The sequence below is a fragment of the Octodon degus genome, unplaced genomic scaffold (genome assembly GCF_000260255.1).
Source record: "Octodon degus isolate 3935 unplaced genomic scaffold, OctDeg1.0 scaffold00054, whole genome shotgun sequence".
Classification (NCBI taxonomy): domain Eukaryota; kingdom Metazoa; phylum Chordata; class Mammalia; order Rodentia; family Octodontidae; genus Octodon; species Octodon degus.
The window spans coordinates 6,147,448-6,162,915 of NW_004524630.1; the positions used below are offsets into that span (position 1 = coordinate 6,147,448).

A 15,468-nucleotide genomic window follows, 5' to 3' on the forward strand; every position below is an offset into this window, starting at 1 on the left:
CACATAAAGTGTCACCTCAGTGTAAAACACTTCAAGTGTTGGTGTTTGAACTATTTGGACACATTTATAAGACTCTTTTTAAGGGTCTGTGACTATGATAGTTTTAAGTCTGGAAGGAGGGTTAGCTGAAGCATCTCATGAGCTCAGTCTTCCAGTGAAATGGCCATCTGGGCTGGGGTGGTTGCTTGGCGGTCTGAGCACCTGTTTAGCAAGCACAACACCAAATTTGATCCCAAATACTGCATGCTGTGCAGGTCCCGGAAGCCTGGGCACGCCGTGCCAACCTCCAAAACCAGGGGTGGTGCCACATGCCTGTAGTCCCAGTGCTGGGGAGGCTGAGACAGAAGGATCACTACGAGTCTGAATTGTATAGCAAGATATTGCACCGAATAAATGAAAGTTGTTTTTTTTTTAAATTGAAATGGCAGTTTATGTAACACATAATAAGTTCTATGGTTTAAAACCAGAAAGAAAAATCTACTTTGCAACATGATTTTGTATTTTTCAAGTCCTCTGGACTCATGTAATATTTTGTCCTTTGGTAAATGTGCAGTATAATGTGAGAGTTTGTTATCATGTCTCACAGGACCTGGGAGGAAGAGATGTGAGATTTTGTCCAACGTGATTTATGCAGGGAGAAGCCGAAGGCCTCTTTGGCATTGCCTGGCTTGAAAGAGAGTTCTGCTGTGGTTGGGAAGACAAAGCCTAACTCAGATTTTAAGAGGGGACACTGCATGACTGGGATAGAGTGTGCCTGTCAGGTGCGGAATAGCATGGATGAGGCTGCATACTGGAATTCAGGCCGTGTGAAACTATTTTGAGGTTATCTTTGTATCATCAGTGACAGACTGTACACAAGATGACTTTTTATCAAACCCCATGTGTAACTTAAAAATAATTAAAACACTAGGTACATTCAGGTCATCCGTTCATGTCATACATGTATTTTTGTGAGACAGGTTCTCATACTGCAGTGTGGGCTGGCCTTGAACTCACTGCGTAGCCCAGCTTGGCCTAGAGCTCACAGTGACCCTCCTGCCTCAGCTTCCTGCGTGCTGGGATTGCAGGTGTACGCGGCCACACGTAGCATCATCGTCTATGTGTCTTTATTCTGTCTGAGAGGCCTAGAAGCCGCTACGCCTCAAGACCAAGGAGCCCGCCAAGGGCCTGATTCTTAGTTTCTTGTATTGTTTCCAAAGAAAAGGAATCAGAATCCTTGGAAAAATCCCTGGTACCAGAGTTAAGACAGACAATAATGCAAGATGCATTGTGGAGAATTTGGTGAAGCCAGAAATAAACAAAGTAGTAAGAGTACAGACTGTCAACCCTGACAAGGCTACAGAGCGACAGGGGTGCACGTTTGCAGTGGCCCTCTTAAATGTCCAGGGTCCAAACTGGATTCGGTAGTAGTAGATTAGCACGCCGTGTGTAAAGTGCATATCGCCAAGTGCACTTTATCAGCGTAAATCATTGAGTAAACAAGTCAGCACCTGCGGTGGATGACACAGGCCTCCCGTGCCGAATTCTGAAGTCACTCATTTGGCTACCATCCCCTCAAGGCAGGAGCAGTGGGGCCAGAGTAGGCACCTCACACAGTGACACTAACAGAAGGGCAGGGCAGGGCAGGGCAGGGCAGGGCAGGGCAGGGCAGGGCGGGAGATCGTGTGCAGTGGAGCCAAGCGCGGCCTCAGCAGGCCGCCCAGGTTGGCACCGCCGACCGCGAACGAGGCTGGTGCTGTGAGCTCCAGGAATGACGTAAGGTGATGACGAGGTGCCCTCGTGCTCGCCCCTGACTGGCCCCTCAGGCTAGCACGAGGGCACCAGGCCAGGGCCAGAGCCAGGGCGCTCTGCAGAGTGCTGCACCATGACTCCTCGAAACTGCCGAAGTTGTCAGAAACCAAGGAAATCTGAGAAACTGTTACAGCTGAAAGGCCTTTGGGAGACATGACAGCTGAAAAAAATGGGACATTAGGCGAAAACTAGGAAATCCAAAATTAATCAAATACGGACCTCTGTGAGTAATAATGTGTTCCGTAGAGACTCATGAACTGTAAGAAGCATGCTGTACAAAGTGGGATGCTGCTGCCAGAGGGAATTGGGTGTTGGGTGCGTGATACATCATTTTTCTGTATATCTGAAACAGCTCAATAATAAATGGTTTTTTAAAAAATCTCTCTTGAAAGCAGTTGGGAGTCTTCCAAAACAATCTAGTTTCAATATTAGGATATGAATTTTGTCTCTAAAACCTATTTGTGAGGGAAAACAATTGCTTAAATAGTACTTCACTTTTTCAGCAGTTACTTAAAAATTATAAAAACTTTAAACGCTCCTGCAATTTTTAGCAGATAATTTTGTAACAATCTAAATTACTTGGAAGGAATGTTTCAAAACTATTTTCTATTTTGGGAAGTGTTTCAGTTGAAATATTCTTTGCCATTGGTTGTTTACAACTTGTGCTGGCCAAGCTGGTCAGTTGATTTCCTTTGCAAGGGATTTAGCAGAACATCTGTGTTTATTTATGTAAAAGTTATACATACATTGAAAGTCTGTAAATGAGTTATATTTTTGATATCTTAGTTAAAACAGGAATAATTTTTTAGCTGTGAAAGTAATGTTGATAATGTAATTAATAACATCCAATATATGTGCTTAGCAGATTCCTATCACCATGAATTGAATTATGCCACTCTAAAAAGAAATGTTCTAGCGCCTCGGAGTGGGGCTTTATTAGGCAGCAGGGTCACTGCCAGTGCGCTGAGTTCAAGTGAAGTCAGGATGCAGCAGGGAGGTCCTCATTCAGTGTGTCTGGGATCCCCCAATCTGACGCCAAGCCAAGGTGCAGAGAGGCAGGCAGACGCTGCGCTGTGATGGAGGCAGAGCCGGCTGAGAGCCTGGGAGTTCCAGGAGCCCAGCCCGGCAGGTGGGGCAGGGTCCTTCCCTTGAATCTCCAGTGAAAGTGTGGCCCTACCACAGCTCCCTCTCACCCCTGGCTGTCAGAATCACAAGGCAATAAGTACCTTGTGTGTAAACCATCTACTGGGTGGACGCTTGTCTTGGCATCCTGGGAAACTAAAGCACAATACAGCCTTCCCTCAGAATGGGTGAGGGTTTGGTCCAGACCCTCCCGCCGGATAACAAATTCACTGTTTAGGAATTCCACTAAATGGTTTGGTATAACTTAGGCACGTCCTGATGTATACTTTAAGTCATTCCAAGATAAAAACCTAAGTTCTTGCAAATAGGATGGAAACAGTTATTATATGGTACTGACCAGAGAATAATGACCAGGAAAAGGGTCTGTGCACATTTAGCATAATCTCTCTCTCTCTCTGTCCTCCTGAGTGCTGGGATTGCAGGTGTACCAGCTGTATACATTTAGTGTACACTCACTTTCCCCCAAGGGTGAGTTGAAGACGCAGAACTCATGGGGCACTGGCCACGTGCCGCTGCCTTTACTTTCTTTTTTCAGTACTGGGAATGGAACTGAGGGCCTCCACAGCGAGCTGCACCGCACAGCCGCCACACCCGTGCCGAGCCCACCAAGCCTGGTTCTTCCGTTCTTGTATCTTTTCCAAATAAAAGGAATCAGAGCTCCTTGGAGAAATCCTGATATTAGAGCTAAGACAGAAAGTAATACAAAATGGGTCTTGGAGTACCTGGTAAACCCAGTATAAAAAGTAATAAAAATACAGCACAGTGGCAGCAATAAATAACAAAATTCCACAATGACAAGGGTGCATGAAAGTTTGCATGTCATGAAAAATGTAAATTTATTTTCATTTGATCAGGTTTTTATTGATACACTAACACAAACTTATGTTCAAAAATCAGAAGTGAAGGGCAGGGGAGATGGCTCAGTAGAATAAGCGCCTGCCTAGCAAGCTCAGGGTCCTGAGTTCAATCCCTGGTACTGGAAAAAGAAAAAAAAAAATCAGAGGTCATAAAAAGGGTGAGCTTAAAGCTCCTCTCCATCCACAGCGCTCTCTTTCCTGGCGCCTCTCGCCTCTCGCTGTTTTAGGTTAATACAGAGAGGAGACTACCAGGAAGCAAGTTTCTATAGAAGGGCATCACCTGGGCATTGTGGGCGCTGGTTCCTTGTGACAACTATGCCGCTCCTCATGCTGGTGGAGGTGGATGAGCAGCTGCAGGCCACACCCAAGGCAGGGGACATGGCTGATCCCGATTGACCTTGGTGAGCACAGTGCCAGGCGGGACGTGCTCCTGAGCACTTGGCTGCTGACTGAGGATGGGCCAGCGGCGCCCTCAGGCACGATCCCTGCTGTGTAGACATTTCCAGTAGACTCTGTGTCTGTTCTTGCTCTTCCATTGGGGGAATCACGATGTTTACACCATATATTCTCCGCTCTCCTGGCGGTGACCCTTTGTCTCAGTTACTCTTTTCTCAAGGCTGGGACAGATACCTGACACTCAAATTGCAGGAAGGAAAGGTTTATTTAGCTCACAGTCATTGGAGGCTTCAGTCCATACTCAGCTGGCTCCAAGGAAGACTGGCACATGGCAGAGGGCAGCAGTTCATGGTGGTGGCAAAGAGCAGAGAGCAAATGAGAGGAGTAGCAGCAACAATGGCTGCACAGAGGAAGTCTGTCTCCCTTAAGTCACATTCAGGCTCTCCGCTCCAGGCTGGGTGTAGTATGCACATCCCAGCAGTACTAAAACCCATAATCCCAGTCTTTTTTTTTTTTTAATCAATATTTTCTTTTCTTTTTTAAATTTTATTTATGTGTGTGTGTGTGTGTGTGTGTGGCCAGCTCAGCCCACCAGGGGGCGGAGCTGGCTGGCATGTGGTGCTGGGGGATTGAACCGCCGTCCCTGCGCCCTGTGCTTTCGCTAAGCTTGTTCTAAGTAGGTGCTTTAGACCACTGAGCCATCTCACCAGCCCCCACAATCCCAGTCTTGATCATGAATTAATCTCAAGCTCTAGACGTCCCCGTCTCATGACTGCATGAGGCTTTGGGGGTACAACTAGATACAAACCATAACACTGTTCCTGCAGTGGACCATTTTTCAGTTTAAATGAGCTTGACCACGTCAATTTCTTGCCTCTCCGTCATCCATGGTTGAGCAGTTTATGAGTAGGCGAGGCTGGTCCTGCAGCCTGGCCATTGGCTTCTCCTCATCGCCTCTCCCTTAGCCAGGCAGACCCCGGCACACAGGTGGTTCTTCCTTGTGCATCTTCTTGCTCAGGAATCACTGGCTTGCTACTTTGGGTATCAATTTAAATATCACTTCTGGACTCAGTTAAATCAATCTGTTACGTGTTACGTGTGTGTGTTGATACTCAGCTGAGTACTAAAACTGTGATGCTTTTGGTGGCCTCTAGGGGGCACAGGTGAGGAGCACGGTATTTCTGTTTGAAAAGCAGTCGGTGCCCCTGTTGGCAGAGTGGTGCTGTGTCCCTGGCCGGCACGCAGGAGAACAGCCAGTGTCTCCTTGCGGAGACCCACAGTATTGTAGTGGGGACAGACACACGCCCTTTGCACCTTCCTGCTAATCAAGAATGTGGCCACTGCTTTGACAGAAGTTACAAAATAAGTTTTAAAGGTGGAAAGCGAGCGATAACTTACTTAAAATACGTAGGTTTTTTTTTTTTTTTTTTTTTTTTTTTTTACAAACTTCAGTTGTCCTTATTGTCTATCTACAGATTAAAACTGTGGTCTAAAATGCTCTTGGGAGCAGAACTACTGCTAAAGTCTTGGGACATACTTTGACCATAATGCTTTGCACTTAACTGGCTCGCTGCCCAGAAGGTGCCGGAGTAGCTGCCCAGCCAGTACCACATGCAGCGCTGGGGTGCTAGAGGCCATGCTGCAGGGCGCAGTGTCAGAGAGGGTGGGGAAAAGGGCCCCGTGCCGGCCAGAGCATCACCGAACAGAGCGCCAGGAGACCTACAGAACTACGTTTGCTGGCATACCTGCTTTTTTCCAGAATTATTTTTGATTGTAAAGTGCAGGTGTTGGTCACCCAGCAGGAGGAGCCATATCCTCAGGGGCTGTGGCCTCCCACTCTGTCACGCCCCGGCTCCCACGGGGCACCAGATGCTGGAGGCAGCATGCTGGAAGAGCGGGTCTCCCAGTTTTAAACTTTATTTATTTATTTGGTACACGGTCCCACACCGCAGCTCGGGCTCGTAGCGATCCTGCTGTCTCAGCTTCCCTAGCACTGGTGTGTGTCCCCAGAGGTCTCGGGCCGGCACAGCGTGTGCTACCAGGAACTGAACTGGGATGCTTGCACTTCCCAGGCAGACACTTAGACTGTCAAGCCGAGCTATCTTGCCGTCCCCAAAGTGCTTTATTAAGGTTTTAAGATTTTTTTTCTTCTAAATGAGTCACATACGCTCCCAATTATTTTTATAAGCTGCATTTTCTGTGCAGCACATTTTTAGTGAATGCTAGTGAAAGCCTGAGATACAGCTTGATTGTTAAACTTTATTTATTTTTAAGCTCAGTGCCTTTGAAGTGGGACAGTCCCATGACCTGAAGTGTATTTCAATTCATTTTCTCTGGCAGCTTCATGGGAAAAAGGATTACAGGAAAGAGAAAACTGGTGAGGAGGCTGCTGCCAGAACAGTCACAGAAGTATGAGGGCTTGGGCCCTCCCGCCCGGCTGATGGAAGCAGACACGTGTGCCGGCTGGGCTTTTGGAAATGGAATGTGCAGAGCTAATAGGTTGGCTGGATGCAGAGGCAAGGGAAGAGGAAACCAGGCATAACTTCATGATTTTCAAACTGAGCAGAGGATGGATTTACCATTTACAGTGGGGGAAATGTTGGGTGGGAGGACAGGCTTGGGCCTGCTGGCTGTGTGCTTCTGAGAGCTCTGTAGGGGCCCTGGTAAAGCAAGCGGTGGGCTACTGCAGTGCTGGAGCTCCAGGGCTGGCCGGGCATGAGGCCAGAGATAGATCAGCCTGCAAACTGCCGTGGCTTTGTGTGGTTAGTGCTGGTCACTGTGACATATTTTTAAATAATAGAATTGCATTCTAGAAATTCTTATTTTATTTTTTCTTTTCAGAAATATTCCCAAGGGATTTGAACTTGAAAGACAAATTCATAAAGCACTTCACAGGTGAGCCTGCCATTCATTAGCAATCCAGTTAAATAGAAAGATCACACGCAGAGCACTCGGTGGGCTACTGGGGCATGAGGATCTGCGTAGAGAGGGGACGCACAGGCAGGCCAGGAGCTTGGAGACGCTGCTCACACGGAAGAACCATGATATAAATCAGGCAGTGAGAAGTCGAAGCAGAAGTAAAGTTTCAGTGACATGCAGAAAGTGAATAACATGCCCAAGAGCCCGGGAAGGCTTGTAGTGACGTGGTACTTAATGGGCCTTGAGAGTGGTGAACAAGGCTTTCCAGGGTGAGAGCAGCAGCCTCTGGTCAGGAGGAATCCACTGAGCAAAGCGTGGCAGCTCCCGTGTGGTCAGGGGAAGGGCAGGCAGGTGGGTGGGCTGTGGGCGCATGTGGGTAAGGATGCATTTGGCCAGAGGCAAATCTTTGGCTGGAAAAGTAAGCTGAAGTCACATTCTGAGTGATCTTCAACGGCATGCTGAGGCATTTAGACAGTGTTCCCAGCCAGCAGGCGCAACGGACGTTGTGGGGCAGGGGAGAGACAGGCTTGGTTGCTTCGTTTCTTAGGTGTAGATGAGCTCTGTCATGGTGTTGTTGAGTCACGTTCAAATCGCCCTGTGCTCCGAGTTCTAGAAAGTCGCTAAGCTGTTATGAACAGTCTGTCCTTACGCTTCCCGTTGCCTCCCGCTTCCCAATCATCTCAGCCAGGCCTATAGTGTGGGAAAGCTGTAGCATTCACATTTGGCTTTCCTACATAATAAAATGCAAGCGCCATATCTGTTAATGAACTTTAAAGTTGTGATGATGAGGGTCACGTAGAGATCCCCCTTCCTCATGAGGAAGGGTACAGAGTATCGCTGGTCCTCTCTCCGACTTCTCCATTTGTGTAAGATGAAAGTTTTGATGGACTCTAGGGAGAGATGAGGGAAGCCTCAAGGCCCTGCCACTTTACAACTGCCCTGGCCACTATGACAACACCCGTCCCTTTAATTAAAAAGTAGAGCAAATGTCTCTTCCTATCAAATAATCAAACTAGAGAACAGAAAGTGGGAGTCAGAGAGGTCCATTTTCTCACTGCCACTTGTGTGGCTCTCTGCCTTTCCCCTCCCGTCTGGGGCTTTTCCATTCCTGTTACTCTAAAGCGTTCCACTGGACGCGAAGGCTCAGTGATGTGAGGTGCGGAGAATGTGGAACGACTGCGGATGATTTGCCACCGATCTCAGGCCCCCCCGAATCTGTGCGAGAGGACGGTGCTCAGGCAAGTTCTTTTAAGGCAGGAAGGCTGCAAGCTACAGCTCTATTATATCATCGTAAAGTGCTTGCAATCTGTTTGGAAACCACGCCTGTGTTTATAATAAGCATTCTCTTCCTGTCCTCCAGGGCCGGTCACATTCTCAGCTGAGTGCAGCAAGCATTTCCACCGACTCTATCACAATACCAGGGACTGCTCAATGCCAGCCTGTAAGTCGCTCAGGCAGTAAAACGTCCTACCCAGCGCCGAGTGCACGTAGGCTTAAGCGTCAGCTGTCTTTGAACGGAGCATGATAGACTAAACATTTCGCGCGGCGCTATTCATAACACTGACGGTACTTCAGGGTTGCGGGTGCCGCTGAAACTATAAGGAATAAGATCCCATTCTGGTTGGAAATAAATCCAAATCTGAAAATAGCCAGATTTCCTTAAAGACCAAAATATTTGCCTGGATTAAAGCATTTTATCATTATTCAAATTCCTTGGCATAAATAAAAGTATTCTCTCAGATAAATGAAAACTGAGATGGCTACTAAATCTAAGTCAAAATTTCCTCATCAGTTATTTTAAAGTAAATATTTTTATATCATGTCACTTATAAACTAGATGTTGGATTTTTTATGAATAATGGTAGCTTGTGTTATTAAAAGTTTGCCTAATGAATTCTTTTGGCTACTTAAATTACTGAAGTTAGTAATCCAAACATAATTCCAAAGTGATACCACTTAAAATGCCCAAATTATGATTATGGATAATAACTCACTCATTTTTAAAATTCCTTTCTAGGACTAACCTTTCCTTTTAAAGAAAATGAATTTTAAGTATTTTGTTTCTTATTCAGATTATTCATGTTCAGGAATGTTTAATTTTATTCAGGATGTTGGGTTAGATTTGTTCTAATTCTTTAAAAAGAATTAGTATTAAATAATTAGGAAAAATTAAAGTACATTGAAATCAAAGAAGAAAATCTGTAAGTGGAAGCACAGTGTGGTGAAGAAGATGCAGGCTCTGGGCCCCCACGGGTACCCGCTATGCAGTAAGCACTGCTATGGGGCTCTTTACTCATCTCTGAATGAAGATAAAAATCACACTTCCTGGATTGTGTTATCGGAGAAATTAATGAGAAAAACCTATGTTAAGTGACTGATATATTAGGTGCTCATTAAATTGTACCTATTGCAAGATCAATTAGTGACAACTAACATGATTTTCCCACACTATAACAGCATATATAATTTATGTCTAAATATTTTTCCCTAGACTACAAAAGATGTGCCAGATTGCTCACGAGATTGGCAGTGAGTCCGCTGTGCTCACAGACCTAGCGTACTTCCCCTGTGGGTGTGAGTATGGCTCTACTCTTCTTCTTTAATGCTACATAATATTTTGGATTTTTTTTTTTTGGCTTTTTGTTTCCTTTTTCTTGCTTTGGTAGTGATAGGAATCAGAGGTAAGGCTTCATGCACAGTGGAGTACGTATTCTGTCACCACTGAGCTGCATCCTTGGCCCCAACAGTCACCTCTGTTGAGAAAACTGGGACAGGTAGGAAGCCAGTAAGCTGATCTGCACGATCCCTAGTGAACTTGATCTGTAGATTACTTACTCTGTGTCTGAGCTTGGTCTAGACGCACTGATTGCTTTACTGAGTTAATTTAAAATGTCCTCATGAATAAATAGGTCCAAAATGTACATTAGTAGGGGCTGGGGAGATAGCTCAGTGGAATAAGTGCTTGCCTGGCAAGCATAAGGTCCTGAGTTCAATTCCTGGTACTACCAAAAAAAATGTACAGTAGATATTGGGAATAGGGAAGACACTGCCCAAAAGAAAGAGAAATAAAAACTGTGATGGGAGAACAGAGAAAGGAAGAAAGGGAAATGGAAAGAAGTGTGTATGTAGAAAATGGTTAAAATAGTTCTACAGCTGATATCTTCAGCTTAGATAATTGAAAAGAAAGTTTTGTCTAATACTGTTTGGACAATATTTCATGCCTTTATCTTCTACTCTGAACAACTATGGTGAATGTAACCATATGCAACATATTATTGCTACTCTCCTACTAGCCTATTTTGAAACTGCTTTATTTTTAAAATTTATTTCTATTTAAAATAAAAAAATTAAAATGTCCTCGACAGTGATTGCTTTATAATAAAATCGGTTTGTTTTGAGACTGGATATGGTGGCACATGCCTGTAATCTGAGCTCTTGGGAGGCTGTAAACACTATGAGTCTGATCTCAGTAGTGAAACCCTGAACACCCTGTAGACCCTTCCCTAAAATACAAAAAATAAAAAATAAAAATTCAGCTTCTTGACACTCTTACTTATCTTGAGTAATCAAATAAGCTAATTCAACCATTTTTTTGTTATTGTGGGGAATCATTATGCCCACAGACATTAAATGAAGCAAAGAATGTATAGGTTCTATCTTTTCTTAATGGGCTAAAAGATAAAGTAAAGATAAAACCAGGTCTGAGAACTTTATTTTACATAGTTCAATAAGCAGGCAGAAGATTGAAAAAGTAGAAGAAAGAAGCAAAATGAAAGTCACATATAAAGAGCAAGCAATAACCGTCTGTTCTAGTCTATTACTTGACGAAGGGTAGATGAGAAATCGGTACTTTTATTTAGTTATTCTAGGAACTTTCAGAAGATGCATAATAAAAAATCTTAATGTAAATTATAACACTTATTTCCAAAATAGAATCTCTTCAAAATACTGAAAGATACTAATTTCTTTGCAAATATCTTTTTCAAATTAATCTTCCCCAGCGAGGTGCAAAGTGAGGGAGATGGGGGTCAGGTTTCAGCACCACGGACAGGTCCCCGCGAGGCTCTTGGTTTGCTGAGTGAGCAGGTTGGGGTAGGGATGAAAGTCCCAAAACACGTGCAGTATAGAAGAATTTTGCCCTGGCCTCTTGAACTTGGTCTATACTGCAGGAATGTACTTAAGCCGTCTTGGGTTTGTTGTGACAATTACTGAGACAGTCCTGACCTCATTTTCTGAATAATGATAATCACAAGATAACACAATTGATCTAATAGATCTTTTTGGAAACCTAAGTTAACAATACCAAGAATGATTGCAAATGAAAGAGGTGAGTGCTGTAATTTAAAATCACAAATTGAAGGGCCAACCAAATAGCTCAGTGGATCAAAGTGCCTACAAGCAGGCACAGGGGCCGGGGATTCAATCCCTGGGCGGCAGTGCCAGCCCAGCCCCCAGGGCATGCTGAGATGGCAATTGAGACTTGTCATGGTGGCGTGCACCTGTAATCTCAGTTTTTGGGAGGCTGTAAACAGGCAGATCACTACAAGTCCGATCTAGAAATGAGACCCTGAACACCCTGTAGACCCTTCCATAAGATACAAAATAAATAAAATAAAATAAAATCACCAATTGTAGCAGCTGAACTTGTCGGTTAGGGTTCATCTGCCCAGCATGGGTGAGGCCTTAGGTCTGAGCCCCAGCATTGCAGAAACAACAGCAAAACAAAACACAAACAAATATTCCTAAAGAAAAAATAAGTGAAGAAATAAAAGTGTAAAACGCCCAGTTATGAAGCTGTGCTGTAACTCGGTTGGCTCAATTGCTGTTATTCTCATTCTATTACAAAGTAGTAATAATTAGCACTGCTAATTCTGAAGATCTAAGATGCTAAATTTAAAACTTTCCCTTGCATTAGATTAAGAAAATGCAATAGAATGTTTCAATATTTAGTGGCAAGATGCTTCAAGCAATTACACTTGCCCTGTCTCAGAGCTTTTGAATGACGCAAAATGAGGATGAATTAAGAAATTCATTTGGGTATTGAAATGAACTAAATTTACATATATATTTTTATTTGTACTGAATTTTATGTGAATATGAAGTCTGTAAGTTAACATAATTACTGAAAAATTCCTTCCAAATGAGTAGTTTGTTGTAATCTAACATATCGGGTGGGATATAGCTCGGTGGTAGAGCATGTGCTAGGATTGTTGAGGCCCTGGGATTAATCCCCACCACAACAAAAGGTAAAGCTAGAAAATAATATATTGCCTGCAAACCCACATTATCTAGAGCCATAGAAGACAGAGCTCATAAATGTGACTGTTTGAGATTGTGGAGTTTAGAGATTTAGTGTTTTTGTTTTCCTATGATTTTCTTCGGTCATATCTGTTTCTACCTACTTATTTTCCAGGATGCTACAACAATATTCCAAATTAATAAACTTCAGTAATATTCATGAGTTATTTGAGTGATGTTACTCATGTTCTGGTGTGTCCAGAGATCATAAGGGGATGGTCCCTTTAAGGATCCCATAAGGGCGTGAGCCCTTCCCTTTAAGAGGGAAATCAACATCCCGCGTTTTCAGAGGGTACCTCCCTGAACAGGTTAGTCTGTCTTACTAAGATTAGATGTGCATTAAGAGTTCATAGAGTCCTTAAGCAAAATTTAAAACAAATTAAATAAATACATGAATAATTACAATATAAATGTTTTTATTTGGTAAAGCTAGGCCATTAATATTTTCTTCTTTTTCTTCCACAGGCATCTCTTAAGGATGTAAATGCAATTTGAAATTAAAGTGCCTGGAATCACAGCAAATGTAAAAGAGAAATGAAAGTTCTGCTGTGGGGTATTAATCTGAGTAAATAAGAGACTTCCCAGAAGTCAGAGACAAGCTGTATTCTGCCGTAGAATACAGATCTTGGTTTACCTTTGTGTACACAGTAATTTATAGTTTTTTAAATACAGAGCTTAGATTGCATATTATAAGTAAAATATTAAAATTGTGTTCTACTGTATTTTGCTAGAAATATTATTTTCTTATACGGTTAGCATTCCATATTCAACATTGAATGGTGTAAATTATGTCTGAGAGTGCCAATAAGAAATAATTATTGTTTTGTATGTGATTTTGTAATGTACAGTCATTTTTTTATAATGTTATTTAATATTTGTGCATTTACTAAGAATTCGTGGTTTTTATTACATTAATTTTGAAATGTGAATTTTATTAAAACAGAAATATGAAAAATGTTGTGTGCTGTTTTTCTTTGAATAAAAGGTATTTGTGACAAAGGCCATAATACTAGGAACATGACTACTATGAATGTGTATCTGTTTCCTGAACTGATATCTAGGGTCCTGAAACAGTTTTTGTCTTTTAAAGCTAGTCATAGAATTGCTGCATTGAGTGGGAAGACACCAGCAGCCCTTGGGCTGCAGGGATCCGTCCGAGGGGCGAGGAGGAGGGCACTGCCTGTTGCTCTGTTAGAACACAGCAGAAGGGCCAGTGCTCGGCGGACTAAAGCTCCCGCAAGCAGCAGCAGGGCCGGGGCTTCGATCCCCGGGCCTGCCGTCCGGTCCCGCCCCCAGGAGCGCTGAGATGGCAATTGAGGCTGGGCGTGGTGGCGCGTGCCTGTAATCCCAGCTCTTGGGAGACTGTAAACAGGCGGATCACTACACGTCCACTCTAGTAGTGAGACCCTGAACACCCTATAGATTGTCCCTAAAATGCAAAAAAAACCCCAAAACCAAAAAACAAAGAACACAGCAGAGTGTCCTGATAGCAAGTATCCTGTTTTATTTAAGCACAGTAATGCACCTCTCAGAACCTACAGCAGAACAACTGGAAGGCCTGCCTGCTCCGGCAATCTCCCGTCATCTAGAGTGTGTAGTGTACGTAAATGCACCTACTCACTTGTCCACAGTAAAAGGTACACTCAGAAATGCCCAGTGGCTTCAGGAATATTGCGAAATTACGCTGTCCGTTTTCCCTTTTATTTCATTTGGTCCATGGGAAGTTGCCCCAGATGTGGAGGAGGGCAGATGCAATTCTGCAATAATGCTGTAATAAAGAATGAGAACAATATGGCTTCAGTTAGTTACACCTAGCAGAGTAATTATAATATTTCCTAATTAGGAAAAATCATAGTTTGCATGTAACTATATAGAGAGCTGAAATATTTTTGATTAAAAGGAAGATGCTATTAAATAATGACAGGAACTTATTGATGAGAGATATTTGGTAGGCAGAAATCAAGAAAATAGGATAGAGAGAGTTCATAATTGACATGGTTTCAATAAAAATTGTTTCGATTTATGCAATTAGATTTTATACATTCTGCATATATAGTATACCTGAAAAATTCATTTTGTTACATATTTTCTTTAAAGTCCTCTCAAATTAATTAAAGGTATTTTATTTAAGATTATGTTTATGTTACTCCATGACACTCATTTTCTCATGACATCAACTTCATTGTAGAAAGATTTTGAGAGTCAGGAATAGTCTTTTAATTTGTCTTCAGAGAGAAAATCTCCCGTGGGAAATGAGTGGCTGCAAGGCGAAGAGGGCCAGGTGTTCGCGGTCACTAGAGTGCCCTCCGTAGCAGAGAGGTGGTCTCGTTGTCAAAGCAGAGAGGGAGGAGGAGGCTGGCAGGGCTTTCTGCAGCCCAGCTGGAGCCAGGTCGACCAAGTGACCTGCTCCCAGCTGTCGCTCAAGGGACGCAGGCAGCTGCCCCGGTTGAGCTCCACGTTGTCTGCAATGACAGCCACCCACTTCACTGTCTAGTTTACATTGTTTGCTTGGGAAGAAAGATGCACGTCATACAGTGAACCCTGGAGAGCTTCCAGAAGGCAGAAAATGTGCTTTGACTGGGGTGAAGGACGTTCGGATGTGTGTGTTTCATCACCTTTTACATGTGAAAAATGATTACTTGATTGGAAAATCTCACCCTACTTACAGCAGCCTTGGCCACACTTCCTTGAATACTTCTTGTCATTTGTGCCTCTGCAGTACTAATCCTTGTACATTTCTCATCTTTCCACAATAAGCGAGGCCGCCAGGGGAACAGACTATGTTCTGAAGCATTTCTGGGGTCTAGGACGGTGTCCGGCTTGGGGTAGCCTCCATGTAGTAAAAGGACAATCGCCTCACACTCCGATGGATGGAATTAAAGATCACATTATAAGTCCTCACAAAGCAGGCAAATGCTTATGAAACACAAGCAAGCAGTTGTTGAGTTACTCATAAAAACTCTTACGTCTTGGGGCCGGGGAGATGGATCAGTAGAATAAGTGCTTGCCTGGAAAGTGCAAGGGCCTGAGTTCAACCCCTGGTTCAAAAAAAAAAAAAAAATCT

General features: G+C 43.5%; 1 protein-coding gene across 1 annotated transcript in view; it reads left to right on the top strand.

Annotated features, from left to right (window-relative positions):
- The window catches only part of Alkal1 (ALK and LTK ligand 1), a 25,952-nt gene extending 12,959 nt beyond the window's left edge, over positions 1 to 12,993 (top strand). Inside the window, exons 2-5 of the mRNA XM_004633378.2 lie at positions 7,029 to 7,082; positions 8,467 to 8,547; positions 9,598 to 9,680; positions 12,870 to 12,993. Coding sequence (XP_004633435.1) covers positions 7,029 to 7,082; positions 8,467 to 8,547; positions 9,598 to 9,662 — 200 coding nt within the window. The 3' untranslated portion in view covers positions 9,663 to 9,680; positions 12,870 to 12,993. The remainder of the gene's footprint in view (positions 1 to 7,028; positions 7,083 to 8,466; positions 8,548 to 9,597; positions 9,681 to 12,869) is intronic.
- The last annotated feature ends 2,475 nt before the right edge of the window (positions 12,994 to 15,468 follow it).